Raw genomic sequence first — 24721 nt, forward strand, 5'->3', positions numbered from 1 at the left:
AAACCATGGAAAGCTGCGTAGGTATGTATATTTGCGTGTGTGGACGTATGTATATACATGTGTATGGGGGGGGGTTGGGCCATTTCTTTCGTCTGTTTCCTTGCGCTACCTCGCAAACGCGGGAGACAGCGACAAAGTATAAAAAAAAAAAAAAAAAAATCAATATGTGTCACATTTTGTCTCACACCCTTACATGTAATATGTATAATGTAATGCATTATGCTTGTCTTCCTTTGTTAGCAGAAGCGAGAAGTGATTGGGCAGTCACCACATGCTCTTGTGATCACTTAGTCTCACTTATGCATCTTGTTTGTTTGTTTGTGAATAAACTTATGTTTCATGTCTTCACCATCATCTGTGTTTCACTATATCTGCATGATGCAGAGTGTAGGATCAAGGAGTGGTGTAAAAAGACTGACTCAGAGACTCAAGATATTGCACGCCAGGGCCAGCCACTACAAGACAGCATAATTGCCCATCTCTATACCCTGTCAACCTGCATCGCCTGTCCCAGCCACCTGCCCTGTGCTTTCCCCCTGCTTGCTTTAGGACCCTCATCTGTTAACCTTTTTCTCCAAAAGCAGTGAATTATTATAACTACAACCAATGTTGCTATATCTGTCTGGCAATCCACAGAAGCAAAAAGAAGGGAGGCATTGGGTGAGTTCATAGGAGACAGGGGAGGTCTTGTTCTCTAACTTTTTATCTATCCTGCCTTCACAACTCTCACTGAGGCATGTAGGTTGCAAATCAGCACACTCGGCATACAGTGTGGTAGCCTAGCATCACAAATGACACTGTGAATGCAATACTGGTAAGTGCCAGACCCTCCAGTGATCCCAGGTTAAGAAGCCATTGATGAGTAAACCACCCCATCCTGATTTTCAGGACATGACTGCTGATCTGTTTCCACATGCAGGGAAGGAATATCTGCTGTATGTGATCATCTGTTTGGGTAGCCACACATTGGTGAGTACAGAAGGGATGCCACATCACACATCTCCATCAAGCTTCTTTTTAGCTTCTTCATTAAAGTGATTGTACCTATCTGCCTCTGCATGGAAAGTGGACCTCAGTTTTCCAGCTCCAAATTTTGTGCCTTTCCTAAGCATTGGGGCATGACTCACCATGTCTTATCACTGTATTACCCACAAGCCAGCAGTCATGCTGAGGCCTGTTTGAAGCAGGTGAATCATCCCGTCACCAAGACCACCAGCACTAGCTGTCTAAATGAGGAAAACTTCAGCTGAGGACTGATGGAAATATGCAACACTTTCCACCTGAACAGTCAATCACCTGTTCAGATCCTCCTTGGTTACTCACTGTATACAGTCATGCCAGCACACAGCCACTCCTTCACTGTCAAGTGGTAGGATTTAGTGGACAGTTGTGATGCATGACAGCTCACTCTGCAGCAGAAGGCAGCGGAGCACAATAGCAGCATTGCCCACTCCCTACCCCACCTCAAGCTTGATCCACCTATCCACATCCAAGATCCCATCATGAGTCATTTTTGGGATAAAGAAGGGACAGTCATAAGGACCACACCAAGCTCCCCAGTGGTAAGGTATGTTGGAGAAACTGTTGTTTCCTGAAGCCACATCAGACTTCTTGCAACCTTACTAGTAACCACCATTGCCCCAAACCTGCCCGCTTTCTCCAAACATGCCAACAATGAAGGGATGACAACAGCCATTGTGGGAGGTGAGTATAAGAAAAGTGTCTCCCTGCCCTCCCCCATCACCCAAAAGTAGTTACTACAGACATAAGTTGATGAACTGCCTGGATATATGAGGCCTCACCAGCTGTTTGGACTCCCCAGGGAAAGGGTTGGAGGAAATTTGTTTTTCATCATCATCACATTATGTCTCATGTACCCATACATGTAATGTTGATATTGTAATGCATTACACATGTCATCCACTGTTTTGAACAAGCATGATGCACTCTGTAGGCAGAAGCGAGAAGTTATCAGGCAGTTGCCGCAGGCACCTATGATTTACTTAATCTCACCTGTGTATCTTGTTTTTTGTGAATAAACTTATGTGTCATGTCTTCACCAGTGTCTTTGTTTCACCTTTCCTTCATGACCATCATCCAACATGGCTGCTGTTCCAGAAAATAGTCATCGCCCATCCATTAGCTTTTCACACTTCAGTCTTTTCTGAAATTCCTCGGCCAGTTTGGACTGCATTTTTCAGGGATGGTCCTAGGATGGTCCCATTTTATGTTTGTTGACCGTGACCACCGTTTAGGATGGTCACTTTTACTAAAAATGGTTATCATATATCTGTTAACTTATATTTCAGTCTTCTGTGAAAATATTGGGCCAATTTGGACCAAACTTGCAAGGGATGGTCTATTGGTGGTCATGTTTAAGATCTCAATCTTCTCCTCTGAAACTTTGGGACCTCTGAATCTGACCTTGGAGGTTTATGGTTCTTTTTCAGAGTTCAGTCTTATTCTCAGAAACTGCAAGTCTAGCATGAACTAAATTTGGCAGGGATGGTCCATTGGCAGTCCCAAAGATAGGATGGCCACTATAACTATTAGAATAGTTGTTTTGTGTCTTTTATTTTTTCACATTTCCATCTTCTCTTAGACCATTTGATCGTTTAGAACCAAAATGGGTAGGAATATTCCTAGTAATTTCCCTTCCAAACTGTGTCTAGTGACCTGTACCATCATCCAAGATGGTCATTGTTATTAAAAAGTGTTCATTAATTTTAGATTTCAGTCTTTTCCTTTTCAACTACTAGGCCAAGAGCCATACATTTACCTCCCTCCCACTCTATTCATAAACATATTGGGGAGGGTCTATGGGTGGTGCATTTTGAAAGTTGTACATGATAAACCAAACCACTATCCAAGATGATCACTTTATAAAAGATAATCTGTATTCATGTTAACTTTTTACATGTTACTTTTCTCCTGAAACATGGGACCAATTTGAACCAAATTAGGATGGGATTTTCCATGGATGATTTTTTTTTTACAGTTGTGTCCAGTAACCCTGATTACCAACCAAGAAGCCTACTATTACAAGAAATAGCAGTTTATTCACATAGCTATGACTTATTCTTTTTAAGTTAGATTTTGTTCTACTTTAATTAAAGCTACAGGATTATGAGTTATTTAACGTATGGTCTTTTTGTGAAATATGGGTACACCACTGATTTTCCGGCACTCTTCGTTCCTAAGCCTTGCCAGATTAACCATTATGCCAGACCAACTGTGGTCACGTAAGAGTAATTCATCAACACACCTCTCACATGTGTCTAAAGTATATCATGGACTGCTAGAAATTTAAATTAAACAAATGTTAAATGTAAATTAAATAGATAAATGAAATACAGGTACTTGTACAATAGTACATTAGTGAAACAAGACTGTAAAGCTAATCCCAAAGGTGTGGAAATTACTGTCTGTTTTGTAGTTGATCACTTCATCTTGGATTTCTGATGTTGCAGGTGAGACATCTGGGGTACTTGAAGTTGAAGCCACAGGATTTACAGATGTCCTGGTAGGCCTACTGCTGTGAGACACATTCTTTTCTATCTTCTTAAACATTTCATCCAAGCAAAGTTGCTTCATGTGTCTAGATATTTCCCTGTGTAATTTTTCATGCATCAAATGAAAATTCATTAGTTCTTGTTTCGCAACAAAGGTATGTTGCTATAGCCCTTTGATTAATTCGCTCATCAACTCAATTAACTTTTCAATGGAAAGTCTTTCAGCTACATCTGCTTCATCGTCATCACTGTCATCTTCATCACTTCCTGTGTTTTTATCAGCATTCAGAACAGTGTCTATAATTTCAGTCTGTGAGATGTTACACAACCGGTGTTTCATTTCAACATTCATCCCCTTGCTTAGAGTTTCGTCATTAAGATTACTTGCCATATCCTTTGCAACAGGTTCTTTAACACTTTTAGCATACCCAAGCAACTCATGAACAACAACTTTTTCCTTTGATATATGAAATCCTTTGAAATCATTGACTGACACTCTCATATGTCTTAGAAGCCATAGCCATGGTTGAATTGAAGCAAAATGAACTAAGATTCACACAGAATTGCAGTTTCTTCACCAACAAGTGCAGTGTAAAGAATGTAAATAAGTGTGCCCTGCACACAATGCCATCTGTGGCTGTCCAGTAAACTAGTCTGGTGGCTGCGGTAATTTCAATTTCCCTCTGTAATTTTGTCAGGACTAAAGGAGGTGCCGAACCATCAGTTGCCAAAAATTCGGTGGTGTACCTGGGGATAGGGGAGAAAGAATACTTCCCATGCATTCCTCACGTGTCGTAGAAGGAGACTAAAGGGGACTGGAGCAGGGGCTAGATACCCTCCCCTCCTTGTATTTTAACTTTCTAAAAGGGGAAACAGAGGAGGGAATCACGCGGGGTGTGCTCATCCTCCTCAAAGGCTTAGATTTGGGTGTCTAAATGTGTGTGGATGTAACCAAGATGAGAAAAAAAAGGAGAGATAGGTAGTATGTTTGAGGAGAGGAACCTGGATGTTTTGGCTCGGAGTGAAATAAAGCTCAAGGGTAAAGGGGAAGAGTGGTTTGGGAATGTCTTGGGAGTAAAGTCAGGGGTTGGAGAGAGGACAAGAGCTAGGGAAGGAGTAGCACTACTCCTGAAACAGGAGTGGTAGGAGTATGTGATAGAGTGTAAGAAAGTAAACTCTAGATTGATATGGGTAAAGCTAAAAGTGGATGGAGAGAGGTGGGTGATTATTGGTGCATATGATTATTGGTGGATCAGGTGTTTGCTTTGAAGAATGTATGTGAGAAATACTTAGAAAAGCAAATGGATTTGTATGTAGCATTTATGGATCTGGAGAAGGCATATGATAGAGTTGATAGAGATGCTCTGTGGAAGGTATTAAGAATATATGGTGTGGGAGGAAAGTTGTTAGAAGCAGTGAAAAGTTTTTATCGAGGATGTAAGGCATGTGTACGTGTAGGAAGAGAGGAAAGTGATTGGTTCTCAGTGAATGTAGGTTTGCGGCAGGGGTGTGTGATGTCTCCATGGTTGTTTAATTTGTTTATGGATGGGGTTGTTAGGGAGGTAAATGCAAGAGTTTTGGAAAGAGGGGCAAGTATGAAGTCTGTTGGGGATGAGAGAGCTTGGGAAGTGAGTCAGTTGTTGTTCGCTGATGATACAGCGCTGGTGGCGGATTCATGTGAGAAACTGCAGAAGCTGGTGACGGAGTTTGGTAAAGTGTGTGGAAGAAGAAAGTTAAGAGTAAATGTCAATAAGAGCAAGGTTATTAGGTACAGTAGGGTTGAGGGTCAAGTCAATTGGGAGGTGAGTTTGAATGGTGAGAGGCTGGAGGAAGTGAAGTGTTTTAGATATCTGGGAGTGGATCTGTCAGCGGATGGAACCATGGAAGCGGAAGTGGATCATAGGGTGGGGGAGGGGGCGAAAATTTTGGGAGCCTTGAAAAATGTGTGGAAGTCGAGAACATTATCCCGGAAAGCAAAAATGGGTATGTTTGAAGGAATAGTAGTTCCAACAATGTTGTATGGTTGGGAGGCGTGGGCTATGGATAGAGTTGTGCGTAGGAGGATGGATGTGCTGGAAATGAGATGTTTGAGGACAATGTGTGGTGTGAGGTGGTTTGATCGAGTAAGTAACGTAAGGGTAAGAGAGATGTGTGGAAATAAAAAGAGCGTGGTTGAGAGAGCAGAAGAGGGTGTTTTGAAATGGTTTGGGCACATGGAGAGAATGAGTGAGGAAAGATTGACCAAGAGGATATATGTGTCGGAGGTGGAGGGAACGAGGAGAAGAGGGAGACCAAATTGGAGGTGGAAAGATGGAGTGAAAAGGATTTTGTGTGATCGGGGCCTGAACATGCAGGAGGGTGAAAGGAGGGCAAGGAATAGAGTGAATTGGAGCGATGTGGTATACAGGGGTTGACGTGCTGTCAGTGGATTGAATCAAGGCATGTGAAGCGTCTGGGGTAAACCATGGAAAGCTGTGTAGGTATGTATATTTGCGTGTGTGGACGTGTGTATGTACATGTGTATGGGGGGGGTTGGGCCATTTCTTTCGTCTGTTTCCTTGCGCTACCTCGCAAACGCGGGAGACAGCGACAAAGTATAAAAAAAAAAAAAAAAAAAAAAAAAAAAAAAAAAAAAAAATGCACTTGGGCATGAGAAGAAAGATCATGAGAGGCAAGTGTGTTGGGAGCAGCTGAATGAAAGAAGAAAGATCGTGAGAGGCAAGTGTTTTGGGAGCAGCTGAATGAGTGTGTTAGTAGTTTTGATGCATGAGACCAGGTTATAGTGATGGGTGATTTGAATGCAAAGGTAAGTAATGTGGCAGTTTAGGGAATGATTGGTGTAAATGGAGTGTTCAGTGTTTTAAATGGAAATGGTGAAGAGCTTGTAGATTTGTGTGCTGAAAAAGGACTGGTGATTGGGAATACCTGGTTTAAAAAGAGAGATATACATAAGTATACGTATGTAAGTAGGAGAGATGGCCAGAGAGCGTTATTGGATTACATGTTAATTGATAGGCGTGCGAAAGAGAGACGTTTGGATGTTAATGTGCTGATAGGTGCAACTGGAGGGATGTCTGATCATATTCTTGTGGAGGCGAAGGTGAAGATTTGTAGAGGTTTTCAGAAAAGAAGAGAGAATGTTGGTGTGAAAAGAGTGGTGAGAGTAAGTGAGCTTGGGAAGGAGACTTGTGTGAGGCAGTACCAGGAGAGACTGAGTACAGAATGGAAAAAGGTGAGAACAAAGGACGTAAGGGGAGTGCAGGAAGAATGGGACAGTTTTCAGGGAAGCAGTGATGGCTTGTGCAAAAGATGCTTGTGGCATGAGAAGTGTAGGAGGTGGGCAGATTAGAAAGGGTAGTGGGTGGTGGGATGAAGAAGTAAGATTACTAGTGAAAGAGAAGAGAGAAGCTTTTAGACGATTTTTGCAGGGAAGTAATGCAAATGAGTGGGAGATGTATAAAAGAAAGAGACAGGAGGTCAAGAGAAAGGTGCAAGAGGTGAAAAAGAGGGCAAATGAGAGTTGGGGTGAGAGAGTATCATTAGATTTTAGGGAGAATAAAAAGATGTTTTGGAAGGAAGTAAATAAAGTGCATAAGACAAGAGAACAAATGGGAACATCGGTGAAGGGGGCTAATGGGGAGGTGATAACAAGTAGTGGTGATGTGAGAAGATGGAGTGAGTATTTTGAAGGTTCGTTGAATGTGTTAGATGATAGAGTGGCAGATATAGGGTAGTGTGCGAAGCGAGAGGGTTAGGGAGAATGATTTGCTAAACAGAGAAGAGGTAGTAAAAGCTTTGCGGAAGATGAAAGCCGTCAAGGTAGCAGGTTTGGATGGTATTGCAGTGAAATTTATTAGAAAAGGGGGTGATTGTATTGTTGACTGGTTGGTAAGGATATTAAATGTATGTATGACTCATGGTGAGGTGCCTGAGGATTGGCAGAATGCATGCATAGTGCCATTGTACAAAGGCAAAGGGGATAAAAGTCAGTGCTTAAATTACAGAGGTATAAGTTTGTTGAGTATTCCTGGTAAATTATATGGGAGGGTATTGATTGAGAGGGTGAAAGCATGTACAGAGCATGAGATTGGGGAAGAGCAGTGTGGTTTCAGAAGTGGTAGAGTATGTGTGGATCAGGTGTTTGCTTTGAAGAATGTATGTGAGAAATACTTAGAAAAGCAAATGGATTTGTATGTAGCATTTATGGCTCTGGTGAAGGCATATGATAGAGTTGATAGGGATGCTCTGTGGAAGGTATTAAGAATATATGGTGTGGGAGGCAAGTTGTTAGAAGTAGTGAAAAGTTTTTATCGAGGATGTAAGGCACGTGTGCGAGTGGGAAGAGAGGAAAGTGATTGGTTCTCAGTGAATGTCGGTTTGCGGCAGGGGTGTGTGATGTCTCCATGTTTGTTTAATTTGTTTATGGATGGGGTTGTTAGGGTAGGTGAATGCAAGAGTTTTGGAAAGAGGGGCAAGTATTCAGTCTGTTGTGGATGAGAGAGCATGGGAAATGAGTCAGTTGTTGTTCACTGATGATACAGAGCTAGTGGCTGGTTCGGGGGAGAAACTGCAGAAGCTGGTGACTGAGTTTGATAAAGTGTGTGAAAGAAGAAAGTTGAGAGTAGATGTGAATAAGAGCAAGGTTATTAGGTACAGTAGGGTTGAGGGACAAGTCAATTAGGAGATAAGTTTGAATGGAGAATAACTGGAAGAAGTGAAGTGTTTTAGAAATCTGGGAATGGATTTGACAGCGGATGGAACCATGGAAGTGGAAGCAAGTCACTGGGTTGGAGAGGGGACGAAAGTTCTGGGAGCATTGAAAAATGTGTGGAAGGTGAGAACATTATCTTGGAAAGCAAAAATGTGTATGTTTGAAGGAATAGTGGTTCCAACAATGTTATATGCTTGCGAGGCATGGGCTATAGATAGAGTTGTGCGGAGGAGGGTGGACATGGAAATGAGATGTTTGAGGGCTATATGTGGTGTGAGGTGGTTTGTTCGAGTAAGTAATAATAGGGTAAGAGAGATGTGTGGTAATAAAAAGAGTGTGGTTTAGAGAGCAGAAGAGGGTGTTTTGAAATGGTTTGGTCACATGGAGAGAATGAGTGAGGAAAGATTGACAAAGAGGATATATGTCAGAGGTGGAGGGAACGAGAGAAGTGGGAGACCAAATTGAAGGTGGAAAGATGGAGTGAAAAAGATTTTGAGTGATCAGGGCTTGAATATGCAGGAGGGTGAAAGGCGTGCAAGGAATGGAGTGAATTGGAACTATGTGCTATAACGGATCGACGTGGTGTCAATGGATTGAACCAGGGCATGTGAAGCATCTGGGGTAAACCATGGAAAGTTCTGTGGGACCTGGATGGGGAAAGGGAACTGTGGTTTTGGTGCATTTATACATGACAGCAAGAGACTGTGTGTGAACGAATGTGGCCTTTGTTGTCTTTTCCTAGTGCTACCTCGTGCGCATTTGGGGGGGAGGAGGTTGTCATTTCATGTGTGGTGGGGTGGCAATGGGAATGAATAAAGGCAGCAAGTTTGAATTATGCACATGTATATATATGTATATGTCTGTGTATGTATATATATTTATACGTTGAAATGTATAGGTATGTATTTGTGTGTGTGTGGACATGTATGTATATACATGTGTATGTTGGTGGGCTGGGCCATTCTTTCGTCTGTTTCCTTGCGCTACCTCGCTGACGCGGGAGACAGCGTCAAAGTATAATGAAAAAAAAATAACCTTAATATAGGTTTGCCAAATATGCAAATTAGGCCTGTTTTCTCAAAAACTCAAAAAAAAATTCCATTGAAATCACAGGGCTAATTTAAACCAAACTTATCAGGGATAGTCCTTGGATTTGTCCTTTACATGATTATGCTCTGTGACCCTAACCACCATCCATGATAGCTCCTCTTTGTTTCAAGGCAATACAATACTATTTCAGATTTCATCTGCAACTATAGAACTATGAATTGTTTAACAATATTGAATGTTTAGTTTTGCCAATTTTTTCATGGGTCTGCAAATTAGGCATGTTTTGTCAAAAGATCACATTAGAAGTTTTTCCTCAAATATCACCGAGTCAGTTTGAAACGATCTTGGTAGAAATTGTTCTTAGATGGACCCATTTCAGGTTTGTGTATGGCAATGTTAACCTCCTTCCAATATGGCTATTGTTACTTGATATAATCATTTCTTCAGATAGCTAAAGCTGGTTAGCCAGTCCATTCAGTGCTTCAGTTTGATATAGGTTGACCTCTTCATGGTTGGTGGGGAATCACATTCTCATTTTTTTATTAACAGGTTACATCATGGTCAGATAAGTTTATGAGTTTTTAGTTGTGTGTTACATTGATCGTAGATGTATCTTTTTAGCTTGTTCGTTGTTTAAGTGCAGAAGGAAATCTCATAATCCAGAACTGATTTTCTCTGCATGAACTTGATTGAACTTTAGGCATCAGTTTAGTTGCATTCCTTTATCTGTATAGATACTGAACAGAAGAGATAGAAAAGCTAGAGGGAAAATAGTAGTTGAACATGAAGAGAAGAGCTGATGAAAGTCATTATTGTATAATGTCAGTCTGTGACAGTGCATCTTCATCTTTTTTCCATATGCTGTCACTTTCTGTATCACAACAGTTGCTTTATCCAGTTTATAATATACATTTATTCTCATGCTTTTTTTTGTGCTCCTCAAGTCTGTTATGCAATTTGCTTCTTCTTTTGCCCCAAATAGTAGCTGGGAACTTTTGTAACCTTTTGTCGTCTCTCTTTGAGCCTGTGATGATACCTAATTAACTTTCGTGTATTCAAAGTACTGGTTTCTGTTTGAGTTGTTTCAAAGATATCATTGTTCATTCTTGTGAATAGAATTTTTATGCCATAAAGCATTATGGAAAGACTTTGTTATTCATAAGCAGACATTTCTAGGAAAGAAAGTAGTAGACACCTGTTTTGCATGTATGTCAAGTAAGGCATCTTGCAGAATTTTCTGATTAGTTTGAGGAGTACTTTTTCGTCTCTAGCTGTTGAAATTAGAAATATTACTACAGTTTTGTCTCTCACTTATGTGCCTTCCTGAAGTAAATGCTGAGGTGCTGATTGCATTGATGAGGTATTGAATAACAAACATAAATGCCATTGAATCATAAAGGATTATATCTGTATATGTATTTATGAACTTATTTCTGAATTGAGATTTACAGGTGTTTTTCCCTACAGAGGAGTGAGGAGGAGGTGCTGTACCAACAGGAAGTACATGAAATGCTGTGGCTGGAACTCAAGGCATGGCAAGATGGCTTAGACTCCACCACATATGACATGCAGCTAATTGCTCGTAGACATAAGGTAAAATGAAAAAGTACCCAGTTGATAGACGTGCTTTAACTTAAAGCACTGTTTATAGGGGTATAAGGAAAGGTAGTGGATGGGAGGATTTTCATCCAAAAAATTTTTGTTGGGATTAGAGGATCACTCTACCAGTCGCTCTGTTTGGATAGATACAGCTTGAAATATAATGGCTTTTACCCCAGATATTTTTGCTTGCATGCTATACTTCATTATTTAGAGAGTAACTAATGGCTAAGCATGCTCTAAGACTGTTCATTTGAATGCTTACTGATATTCATATCTTTCAGCAGGGTGATTCTTCCATGTTTAGCATGTAACCTTTGGTATCCTGTAAGTGTTTGTTTCAGTATTCTCAAATAACTTAAGCAGTGCTTGTTGTATTCTGGCTAAATCCTTTTTGTTTCATTATTCTTAGCTCCATTCTACTTTACATGGAGTGGATTAAGTGCTTAGAATCCTACGTCTTAACATACATGTCCTTTCAGTATGATTTATTGTACAAAGTTTTCCACCCTAACAATAGCACATGGTTGATATTTACTTTGATTACAATGTTTTGTTATAGTGAGAAACTTTTTCACTAATAATCCATTCTTTCACATTCAAATGATTACCATTGTATATGATCCAGCCATTTGTTTACAGAATCATCTTTTGAGGAACTTATAATCCTATTGTGCTGTATTACTTAGTTCTCATAATTTTATGTACCCTGTACATTAAATCCTTCCTTTAACACGTGGAGTGATGATATTCATTATATTTATTATACTCGTGTTTGATGATAGAGTGGCAGATATAGGGTGTTTTGGTCGAGGTTGTGTGCGAAGTGAGAGGGTCAGGGAGAATGATTTGGTAAACAAAGAAGAGGTAGTGAAAGTTTTGCGGAAGATGAAAGCCGGCATTACTGTGGAATTTATTGAAAAAGGGGGTGACTGTGTTGTTGACTGGTTGTTGAGGATATTCATTGTATGTAGGGATCATGGTGAAGTGCCTGATGATTGGCAGAATGCATCCATAGTGCCATTGTACAAAGGTAAAGGGGATAAAGGTGGGTGTTCAAATTACAGAGGTATAATTTTGTTGAGTATTCCTGGTAAATTATATGGGGGGGTATTGATTGAGAGGGTGAAGGCATGTACAGAGCATCAGATTGGGGAAGAGCAGTGTGGTTTCAGAAGTAGTAGAGAATGTGTGGATCAGGTGTTTGCTTTGAAGAATGTATGTGAGAAATACTTTGAAGAACATATGGATTTCTATGTAGCATTTATGGATCTGGAGAAGGCATATGATAGAGTTGCTCTGTGGAAGGTATTAAGAGTATATGGTATGGGAGGTAAGTTTCTAAAAGCAATGAAAAGTCTTTATCGAGGATGTAAGGCATGTGTACGAGTAGGAAGAGAGGAAAGTGATTGGTTCCCAGTGAATGTCGGTTTATGGCAGGTGTGTATGATGTCTCCATGGTTGTATAATTTGTTTATGGATGGGGTTGTTAGGGAGGTGAATGGAAGAGTTTTGGAGAGAGGGGCAAGTATGCAGTCTGTTGTAGATGAGAGGGCTTGGGAAGTGAGTCAGTTGTTGTTCGCTGATATTACAGCACTGGTGGCTGATTTGGGTGAGAAACTGCAGAAATTGGTGACTAAGTTTGGTAAAGTGTGTGAAAGAAGAAAGCTGAGAGTAAATGTGAATAAGAGCAAGGTTAATTATTAGGCTCAGTAGGGTTGAGGGACAAATCAGTTGGGAGGTAAGTTTGAAAGGAGAAAAACTGGGGAAAGTGAAGTGTTTTAGATATCTGGGAATGGATTTGGCAGCAGATGGAACCATGGAAGCAGAAGTGAGTCACAGGGTGGAGGAGAGGGCTAAGGTTCTGGGAGCATTGAAAAATGTGTGGAAGGCAAGAACATTACCTTGGAGAGCAAAAATGGTTATGTTTGAAGGAATAGTGGTTCCATCAATGTTATATGGTTGTGGTTCATGAGCTATAGATAGGGTTGTGCAGAGGAGGGTGGTTTTGTTGGAAATGAGATGTTTGAGGACAATATGTGGTGTGAGGTGGTTTGATCGAGTAAGTGATGAAAGGATAAGAGAGATGTGTGGTAATAAAAATAGTGTAATTGAGAGAGCAGAAGAGGGTGTATTGAAATGGTTTGGTCACATGGAGAGAATGAGTGAGGAAAGATTGACAAAGAGGATATATGTGTCAGAGGTGGAGGGAACGAGAAGTGAGAGACCAAATTGGAGGTGGAAGGATGGAGTGAAAAAGATTTTGAGCGATAGGGGCCTGAACACCACCTTGACCAAAACACCCTATATCTGCCACTCTGTCATCAAGCACATTTGACAAACCTTCAAAATACTCACTCTATCTCCTCACATCACCACTACTTGTTATCACCTCCCCATTAGCCCCCTTCACTGATGTTCCCATTTGTTTTCTTGTCTTATGCACTTTATTTAACTCCTTGATAACATCTTTTTATTCTTCCTAAAATTTAATGATACTATCTCACCCCAACTCTCATTTGCCCTCTTTTTCACCTCTTGCACCTTTCTCTTGACCTCCTGCCTCTTTCTTTTATACATCTCCCAGTCATTTGCACTACTACCCTGTAAAACTCATCCAAATGCCTCTCTTTTCTCTTTCACTAATAATCTTACTTTTTCATCCCATCACTCACTACCCTTTTTAATCTGCCCACCTCCCATGCTTCTCATGCCACAAGCATCTTTTGCGCAAGCCATCACTGCTTCCCTAAATACATCCCATTCCTCCTCCACTTTCCCTAACATCCTTTGCTCTCACCTTTTTCCATTCTGCACTCAGTCTCTACTGGTACTTCTTCACACAAGTCTCCTTCCCAAGCTCACTTACTCTCATCACTCTCTTCACCCCAACATTCTCTCTTCTGAAAACCTCTACAAATCTTCATCTTCGCCTCCACAAGATGATCAGACATCCCTCCAGTTTCACCTCTCAGCACATTAACATCCAAAGTCTCTCTTTCGCACGCCTATCAATTAACACATAATCCAATACAGCTCTCTGCCCTTCTCTCCTACTTACATACATATAATTGTGTATATCTCTCTTTTTAAACCAGGTATTCCCAATTACCAGTCTTTTTCAGCACATAAATCTACAAGTTCTTCACCATTTCCATTTACAATACTAAACACCCCATGCACACCAATTATTCCCTCAACTGCAACATTGCTTACCTTTGCATAAAAATCACCCATCACTGTAACCCGGTCTCGTGCATTACAACTACTAACACACTCACTCACCTGCTCCCAAAACACTTGCCTCTCATGATCTTTCTTCTCATGCCCAGGTGCATATGCAGCAATAATCACTCATCTCTCTCTCCATCCGCTTTCAGTTTTTCCCATATCAATCTAGAGTTTACTTTCTTATACTCTGTCGCATACTCCAACCACCCCTGTTTCAGGAGTAGTGCTACTCCTTCCCTTGCTCTTGTCCTCTCACCAACCCCTGACTTTACTCCCAAAACATTCCCAAAATCCTCTTCCCCTTTACCCTTGAGCTTCGTTTCACTCAGAGCCAAAACATCCAGGTTCCTTTCCTCAAACACACTACCTATCTCTCCTTTTTTCTCATCTTGGTTACATCCACACTCATTTAGACACCCCAGTCTGAGCCTTCGAGGAGGATGAGCACTCCCTGCATGACTCCTTCTTCTGTTTCCCCATTTAGGAAGTTAAAAGACAAGGAGGGGAGGGTTTCTAGCTCCCTGCTCCTGTCCCCTTTAGTCGCCTTCTGCGACATGTGAGGAATGCGTGGGAAGTATTCTTTCTCCCATATCCCCAGGGATAGGTGATCCTCTCTCACACCAACTCTCATTTGCCCTCTTTTTCACCTCTTGCAACTTCCTCTTGACCTCCTGCCTCTTTCTTTTATATATCTCCCAGTCATTTGCACTATTTTCCTGCAAAAATGATCCAAATGCCTCTTGTTTTTCACTAACAATGTTACTTCTTCATCCTTACACTCACTACCCTTTCTAATCTGCCCACCTCCCACCTTTCTCATGCCACAGACATCTTTTGCGCAAGCCATCACTGCTTCCCTAAATACATCCCATTCCTCCCCACTCCCTTTACGTCATTTGCTCTCACCTTTTTCCATTCTGCACTCAGTCTCTCCTGGTACTTCTTCACACAAGTCTTTTTACCAAGCTCACTTACTCTCACCACTCTCTTCACCCCACCATTCTCTTTTTTCTGAAAACCTCTGCAAATCTTCACCCTTGCCTCCAAAAGATTATGATCAATCATCTCCCCAGTTGCCCTTCTCAGCACATTAACATCCAAAAGTCTCTTTCACGCGCCTGTTAATTAACATGTGATCCTATAATGCTCTCAGGCCATCTCTCCTACTTACATATGTGTACTTATGTATATCTCACTTTTTAAACCAGGTATTCCCAATCACCAGTCCTCTTTCAGCACACACATCTACAAGCTCTTCACCATTTCCATTTACAACACTGAACACCCCATGTACACCAATTATACCCTCAACTTCCATATTGCTCATCTTTGCATTCAAATCACCCATCACTTTAACCCGGTCTTGTGCATCAAAACTGCTACCACACTCATTCAGCTGCTCCTAAAACACTTGCTTCTCATGATCTTTCTTCTCATGCCCAGGTGCATAGGCACCAATAATCACCCATCTCTCTCCATCCACTTTCAGTTTTACCCATATGAATCTAGAGTTTACTTTCTTACACTCTGTTACATACTCCCACAGCTCCTGTTTCTCGAGTATTATTACTCCTCCCATTGCTCTTGTCCTCTCACCAACCCCTGACTTTACACCCAAAACATTCCCAAACCACTCTTCCCCTTTCCCCTTGAGCATCATTTCACTCAGAGCCAAAACATCCAGGTTCCTTTCTTCAAACATACTACCTATCTCTCCTTTTTTCTCATCTTGGTTACATCCACACACATTTAGACACCCCAATCTGAGCCTTTGAGGAGGATGAGCACTCCCCGTATGATTCCTGTTTCCCCTTTTAGAAAGTTAAAATACAAGGTGGGGAGGGTTTCTAAACTCCTCGCTCCCGTCTCCTTTAGTCGCCTTCTATGATACACGGGGAATGCATGTGAAGTATTCTTTCTCTATATTTGAAAGTTTTTTACCAAGTATGTAAGGGATATGTATAAGCAGGAAGAGAGGAAACTGATGGGTTCCCAGTGAATGTTGGTTTGCGGCAGGGAGTGATGATATCTCCATGGTTTTTTGATCAGGGGGTGGTGATATCTCCATGGTTTTTTAATTTCTTTATAGATGTAGTGGTTAGGGAGGTGAAGTGTTTTAGAGAGAGGGGCAAGTATGCAGTTTGTTGTGAATGAGAGGGTTTGGGAAGTGAGTCAGTTTTTGTTTGCTGATATGGCACTGGTAGCTGATTCAGATGAGAAACTGCAGAAGCTGGTGACTGAGTTTGGTAAAGTGTGTGAAACAAGAAGGCTGAGAGTAAATTTGAATAAGAGTAAAGTTATTAGGTTCAGTAGGGTTGAGGGACAGGTAAATTGGGAGGTAACTTCAAATGGAGAGAAACTGGAGGGAGTGAAGTGTTTTAGATATCTAGGAGTGAACCATGGAAGCGGAAGTGAGTCACAGGTTGGGGTAGGGGCGAAGGTTCTGGGAGCGTTGAAGAATGTATGGAAGGCGAGAATGTCATCTCGTAGAGCAAAAATGGGTATTTATGAAGGAATAGTGATTCCAACAATGTTATATGGTTGTGAGGCATGGGCTATAGATAGTTTTGTGCAGAGGAGGGTGATGTGTTGGAAATGAAATGTTTGAGGACAACATGTGGTTTGAGGTGGTTTGATCAAGTAAGTAATGAAAGGGTAAGAGAGATGTGTGGTAATAAAAAGAGTATGCTTGAGAGAGCAGAAGGTGTGTTGAAATGGTTTGGTCACATGGAGAGAATGAGTGAGGAAAGATTGACAAAGAGGATATATGTGTCAGAGATAGAGGGAACGAGGTGAAGTGGGAGACCAAATTGGAGGTGGAAGGATGGAGTGAAAAAGATTTTAAGCGATCAGGGCCTGAACATACAGGAGGGTGAAAGGCATGCATGGAATAAAGTGAATTGGAACTATGTGGTATTCCGGGATGGATGTTCTGTCTGTGGGTTGAACAAGGGCATGTGAAGCATCTTGGGTGAACCATGGAAAGTTTTGGATATGGAAAGGGAGCTGTGGTTTTGGTGCATTACACATGACAGCTTGAGACTGAGTGTGAATGAATGTGGCCTTTTTTGTCTTTTCCTAGTGCTACCATATAAGGGGGGGATGCTATATCATGCGGTGGGGTGGCGACAGAAATAGATGTAGGCAGCAAGTATGAATATGTACATGCGTATATATTTATATATCTGTTTATGTATACGTTGAAATGTATAGGTATGTATATTGCGTGTGTGGGTGTTTATGTATATATATGTGTATGTGGGTGGGTTGGGCCATTTTTTCGTCCTTCCATGTGCTGCCTCTAATGCGGAAGACGGCAGTTAAGTATGATAGAAAAATGATATATATACATATATATTTTTTAAAGGATATTAAATAAGAAGATGTTTTAGAAGGAGGTAAATAAAGTGCGTAAGACAAGGGAACAAATGGGAACTTCAGTGAAGGGGGCTAATTGGGAGGTGATAACAAGTAGTGGTGATGTGAGGAGATGGAGTGAGTATTTTGAAGGTTTCTTGAATGTGTTTGATGATAGAGTGGCAGATATAGGGTGTTTTGGTCGAGGTGGTGTGTAAAGTGAGAGGGTTAGGGAAAATGATTTGGTAAACAGAGAAGAGGTAGTAAAAGCTTTGCAGAAGATGAAAGCTGGCAAGGCAGCGGGTTTGGATGGTATTGCAGTGGAATTTATTAAAAAAGGGGTGACTGTATTGTTGACTGGTTGGTAAGGTTACTTAATGTATGCATGACTCATGGTGAGGTGCCTGAGGATTGGCAGAATGCTTGCATAGTGCCATTGTACAAAGGCAAAGGGGATAAAAGTGAGTGCTCAAATTACAGAGGTATAAGTTTGTTGAGTATTCCTGGTAAATTATATGGGAGGGTATTGATTGAGAGGGTGAAGGCATGTACAGAGCATGAGATTGGGGAAGAGCAGTGTGGTTTCAAAAGTGGTAGAGGATGTGTGGATCAGGTGTTTGCTTTGAAGAATGTATGTGAGAAATACTTAGAGAAGCAAGTGGATTTGTATGTAGCAGTTATGGATCTGGAGAAGGCATATGATAGAGTTGATAGAAATGCTCTGTGGAAGGTATTAAGAATATATGGTGTGGGAGGCAAGTTGTTAGCAGCAGTGAAAAGTTTTTATCGAGGATGTAAGGCATGTGTACGTGTAGGAAGAGGAAAGTGATTGGTTCTCAGTGAATGTAGGTTTGCGGCAGGGGTGTGTGATATCTCCATGGTTGTTTAATTTGTTTATGGATGGGGTTGTTAGGGAGGTTAATGCAAGAGTTTTGGAAAGAGGGGCAAGTATGCAGTCTGTTGGGGATGAGAGAGCTTGGGAAGTGAGTCAGTTGTTGTTCGCTGATGATACAGTGCTGGTGGAAGATTCATGTGAGAAACTGCAGAAGCTGGTGACTGAGTTTGGTAAAGTGAAAGAAGAAAGCTGAGAGTAAATGTGGATAAGAGCAAGGTTATTAGGTACAGTAGGGTTGAGGATCAAGTCAATTGGGAGGTAAGTTTGAGTGGAGAAAGACAGGAGGAAGTGAAGTGTTTTAGATATCTGGGAGTGGATTTGGCAGCGGATGGAACCATGGAAGCGAAAGTGAATCATATGGTGGGGGAGGGGGTGAAAATTCTGGGAGAGTTGAAGAATGTGTGGAAGTCAAGAACATTATCTCCGAAAGCAAAAATGGGTATGTTTGAAGGAATAGGGTTCCAACAATGCTATATGGTTGCGAGGCATGGGCTATGGTTAGAGTTGTGCGGAGGAGGGTGGATTTGCTGGAAATGAGATGTTTAAGGACAATATGTGGTGTGAGATTGTTTGATCGAGTAAGTAATAATAGGGTAAGAGAGATGTGTGATAATAAAAAGAGTATGGTTGAGAGAGCAGAAGAGGGTGTTTTGAAATGGTTTGGTCACATGGAGAGAATGAGTGAGGAAAGATTGACAAAGAGGATATATGTGTCAGAGGTGGAGGGAACGAGGAGAAGTGGGAGACCAAATTGGAGGTGGAAAGATGGAGTGAAAAAGATTTTGAGTGACCGGAGCCTGAACATGCAGGAGGGTGAAAGGTGTGCAAGGAATAGAGTGAATTGGAACGATGTGGTATACCGGGGTGGATGTGCTGCCAATGGATTGAACCAGGGCATGTGAAGCATCTGGGGTAAACCATGGAAAGTTCTGTGGGGCCTGGATGTGGAAAGGGAGCTGTGGTTTCGGTGCATTATTACATGACAGCTAGAGACTGAGTGTGAACGAATCTGGCCTTTGTTGTCTTTTCCTAGCGCTACCTCGCGCACATGAGGGGGGAGGAGGTTGTTATTTCATGTTTGGCGAGGTGGCGATGGGAATGAATAAAGGCAGACTATGAATTTATGTACATGTGTATATATGTATATGTCTGTGTGTGTATATATATGTATACGTTAGAGATGTATAGGTATGTATATTTGGGTGTGTGGACGTGTATGTATATACATGTGTATGTGGGTTGGTTGGGCCATTCTTTCGTCTGTTTCCTTGCGCTACCTCGCTAATGCGGGAGACAGCAACAAAGCAAAATGAATAAATAAATAAATAGATATATATTTTTTATATGCTTATGTTTTTCCATATCGTTTGCCATTTCCCACATTAGCAAGGTAGCCTTAAGAACAAAGGACTGAGCTTTTGAGGGAATATCCTCACTCGGTCCACTTCTCTGTTCCTTCTTTTGGAAAATTAGAAACGAGAGGGGAGGATTTCCAGCCCCCCACTCCCTCCCCTTTTAGTCACCTTCTACGACATGCAGGGAATATGTGGGAAGTATTCTTTCTTCCATATTCCCAGGAAGACTGAATTGGAGGTGGAAGGATGGTGTGAAAAGGATTTTTAGTGGCCAGGGCCTGAACATGCAAGAGGGTGAAAGACGTGCAAGGAATAGAGTGAATTGGAACAGTGTGGTATGCCCAGGTTGACGTGCTGTCAATGGATTGAATGAGGACATGTGAAGCATCTGGGGTAAACCATGGAAAGGTCTGTGCGGCCTGAATGTGGAGAGGGAGCTTTGGTATTGGTGCATTACACATGACAACTAGAGACAAAGTGTGAACAAATGTAGCTTTTTTTTGTCTGTTCCTGGCGCTGCCCTGCTGGGGGAGGGTTGCTGTTTTGTGTGTGGTGGGTTGGCGACGGAAATAGATGAAGGCAGCAAGTATGGATATGTACATGTTTATATATGTATATCTCTGTATGTATATGTATGCATACATTGAAATGTATATGTATGTAGATGTGCGTGTGTGGGCATTTATGGATATACATGTGTATGTATTCCTCATCTGTTTCCTTGTGCTACCTTGCTAATGCAGGAGATGGCAGTTAAGTATAATAATGAATAGAAATATTTGTATTATTTCATTTTCATTATTATATTTGATCACCGTTTCCCGTGTCAGTGATGTAGAGCCAAGAAACAGACAAAGAATTACCTATCCACTCATGTACACACATATATATACATACGCATACACAGCCATATGCATATATATAACCATACTCGCTTGCCTTCATCCATTTCCGGTGCCACCCCATCTCACAGGAAACAGCATCACCACCCCTTACATCAGTGAGGTAGCGATAGGAAAACAGACAAAATAAGACCACATTCACTCACACTCAGTCTCTTTCTGTTGTATGTAATGCACTGAAACCACAACTCCCTATCCACATCCAGGCCCCACATACCTTCCTATGCTTTACCTCAGATGTTGTACATGCCTTGGTTCAGTCCATTGACAGCGCATTGACCTTGGTATATTATATTATTCCAATTCACTCTATTTCTTGCATGCCTCTGACCCTCCTGCATGTTCAGGCCCTGATTGCTCAAAATCTTTTTCACTCCATCCTTCCACCTCCAATTAGGTCTTCTGCTTCTCCTTGTTCCCTCTTCCTATCTGATACATATATCCTCTTTGTCATCCTTTCCTTAGTCATTCTCTCCATATGTTCAAACCATTTCAAGACACCCTCTTATGCTATCTTAACCACATTTCTTTTTTATTACTACGCATTTCTCTTCCCCTTTCATTACTTACTTTATCAAACCACCTGTCACCACATACTGTCCTCAAACATTTCATTTCCAACACATCCACCCTTATGTACAACACTATCTATAGCCCAGGCCTCTTCCTCTGATACATATATCCTCTTTGTCAACCTTTTCTTACTCATTCCCTCCATATATCCAAACCATTTCAAGACACCCTCTTATGCTATATCAAGCACACTCTTTTTACTACCACACATCTCTTCCCCTTTCATTACTTACTGGATCAAACCACCACACACCGCATATTGTTCTCAAATATTTCATTTCCAACACGTCCACCCTTCTGTACAACACTATATATAGCCCATGCCTCGCAACCATATGATATTGTTGGAACTATTATTCCTTCAAACATACCCATTTTTGCTCTCCAAGATGACATTCTCTCTTTCCACATATTCTCCTCCATCCTATGACTCACTTCTACTTCCATGGTTCCATTCACTGCCAAGTCCACTCCTAAATATCTAAAACACTTCACTTCCTCCAATTTTTCTCCATTCAAGCTTACACATCCCAACTAACTTGTCTCTCAGCTCTGCGGAACCTAATAACCATGCTCCTATTCACATTTACTCTTGATTTTCTCCTTTCACACATTTCCAAACACAGTCACCAACTTCTGCAGTTTCTCATTGAAATCAGTACTGTGTGATCGGCAAATGACAACTGACTCACCTCCGAGGCTCTCTTATCCCCCACAGACTACATACTCACCTCTCTCTCCAAAACTCTTGCATATGCCTCCCTAACCACCCCATCCATACACTAAGTAAACAAGCATGGGGACATCATACACCCCTGCTGCGGATCAACCTTCACTGGGAACCAATCACTCCCCTCTCTTCCTACTCTAACTTATTTCTAACACTCTTGATAAAACTTTTCACTACTTGACCTCCTGCTGCTTTCTCTTATACATCTCCCAGTTATTTGCACTTCTTCATTGTAAATAGCTTCCAAACCCCCTCTCTCTTCTCTTTCACTAACAGCTTTACTTCTTCATCCCACCACTCACTACCCTTTCTAATCTGTGTGTGTGTGTGTGTGTTTGTATTTGTTAGTGGACATGCTTTTTTTCTGTCTTTTTCCTGGCACTACCACACTAACACAGGAAAATGTCGATCAAGTATGAAAAAATATATGTATGTATGTGCGTGTATATGTATGTATATGTGAGTTGAATTTCATTTCTTCATCTGTTTCCTGGTGCTGCCTTTCTAATGTGGGAAATGGTAGTCAAATACGAAAAGAATGGGTTTTTTTTATTCATTCATGGAAGGTTCTGCTTGCGCAAGTAATACATAAGTGATATGTAAAGAATGCATGTCTGTGTAGTATGATTAGTATATATTGTGTGAAATCGTCTGAAAAGAAACCATAAGGTGTGTGATGTGTGTAGGTGTGCTTGTTTTTGTGTGAAATTATGTTTGACAAAACCATAACTTTTCTATGGTCTCAGAAATATGCAGCATTCATACCTTCAACCTCTTCTTCCCCTGTTCAAAACCAGGCCCCACAAACCTTTTCGTGATTTCCCCTGACCTCTTCATATTCCTTGGTTCAGCCCACTGATACATGTAATCAATTATACACCACATCACTCCACATTGCTCTACCCTTTGCACACCTCACACCCTCTTGTATGTTCAGGCCTTGTACCTTCATAGCATCTTTCACTCCATGTTTCCACATCCTTGGTTTCTCCCTCTTCATTGTCCCCTCATCTTCTGACATGTATACCATCATTGTCATCATTTCCTCACTCATCTATTTCATGTGTCCAAACCATTACAGCACTCCCTCTTCATCTTTCATTTACATATTCCTCTTACTGTTAAACCTGTCTCTTCCCCTATCATTTCTTATTTGATCAACCCTCCTTATACCACATATTGTCCACAAACAGCTCATTTCCAGCACATCGACCTTTTTCTTTACATTTTTGTCTAAGGCTCACACCTTGCATCCATACAACGCCAGCAGGACTACTATATCATCATACATACACATCTTTGTCTTTAAACACGTTGAACATTCTTTCCACACATTCCTCAATATGCGCAAGACTTTTTTTCCCGTTTCACCCATCCTATGGCTCACTTCGGCTCCCATGGGTCCATTTGCTGCCACATCCACTCTCAGATATTTAAAACACACCACTTCTTTCAAGTTTTCTACATTCACACTGACACCCCCAAATATGCTGTCTCTCTTTTACTGCTAAGCTGTGCTTTATTCTCATTTGCTCTCAACTTTCTCCTTTTACATACTCAAACTTATACTCCAGCTTCTTCAGTTTTCACTCCAATCTTCCATCAGACGGTGTTATGTCATTAGCAAACAGCAAATGATAGCCTCCACCCCAAACAGACTGCATACCTCTTCCTCTCTCCAGGACCTTGCATTCATCCCCTTACCACCCCATCCATAAAATATTTCACAGCCATGGTAACAACACTCATCCATGCCATTGATCCACCCTCTGTTGGAACCACTCACCCTCGTCTCTTCCTAGTTGCACGCATGCCTTACTGTCTTCATGAAAACTCTTCTGCTTCTAGCAGCTTTCCATTCACAACACATTCCACAGAGCAACTTTATCAATCCTATGTTTTCTCAAGATCCATAATTGCCACATGCAGGTCTGCCTGTTTCTTTAGGTGTTTCTCACTCTAACTTTCCAAAGCAAACACCTGATACACACATCTTTTGCCACTCCTGAAGCATCATTGATCCTCTCTGCATCCCACATTCTCCTCATTTGCCACTCTCTCATACAACTTACTGTCTGCACTCAACAGACTTATACATCTATAAGTTGAACATTCACCTCTGTGTCCCCATGTCTTTATACAGTGGCACTATACAGACATTCTGCCAATATTCAGACACCTCACCATAAGCCATGTATACTTTTAAAATAATAAATAACCAATCATCAGCACAATCACTCCCTTTCTTAAGAAATTCAGATACCATCCCATCCTCTTCATCCACATTGTTGCACTTCATCTTTGGCAAGGTTTCCTCCAAACAACATTTCATGACTCCCATTTTGTATACCTCCATGTCTAAAACATCCCACATCAGCCACAGTATCATTGAACATGTTTAATAACACTTGCAAAGTACTCACTCCATCTCCTCTTTACCCCATTTCTGCATGTTACCACTTCCCCATTTGCCCCCTTCACATATGTTCCCATTTGTTCTCTTGTTTTTATCATATCATTAACCTCCTTCCAAAACATTTTGTTATCTTCCTGAAGCGTGTTGTTATTCATTCACCCCAACTCTTGTAACTGGATGGTTCTTAAAGAAATCACTTCTTTCCTTGTGTGAAAAAAATTCAGTATATATGTATATTCTTCATATTATTTATGGATGATATCGTTTTCACACAGGGAATGGGGTCATTTCTTTGGGATTGTGCAGTTAAAAGGTAAAGTTAACTTTTTTTGCCTAGCCATATCCTTTTTTTTGAAAGTTTTCTTTAACCTTCATCCTTTGTGGGATACT

At 41.2% G+C, this 24721-nt stretch overlaps 1 protein-coding gene across 1 annotated transcript in view; it reads left to right on the forward strand.

Annotated features, from left to right (window-relative positions):
* Mekk1 (mitogen-activated protein kinase kinase kinase 4) overlaps positions 1-24721 on the forward strand; it is a 1037736-nt gene that overhangs the window by 187245 nt on the left and 825770 nt on the right. The window contains exon 6 of the mRNA XM_071674802.1: positions 10741-10866. Coding sequence (XP_071530903.1) covers positions 10741-10866 — 126 coding nt within the window. The remainder of the gene's footprint in view (positions 1-10740; positions 10867-24721) is intronic.

Source organism: Panulirus ornatus, chromosome 20 (assembly GCF_036320965.1).
Source record: "Panulirus ornatus isolate Po-2019 chromosome 20, ASM3632096v1, whole genome shotgun sequence".
NCBI classification, from domain to species: Eukaryota; Metazoa; Arthropoda; class Malacostraca; order Decapoda; family Palinuridae; genus Panulirus; species Panulirus ornatus.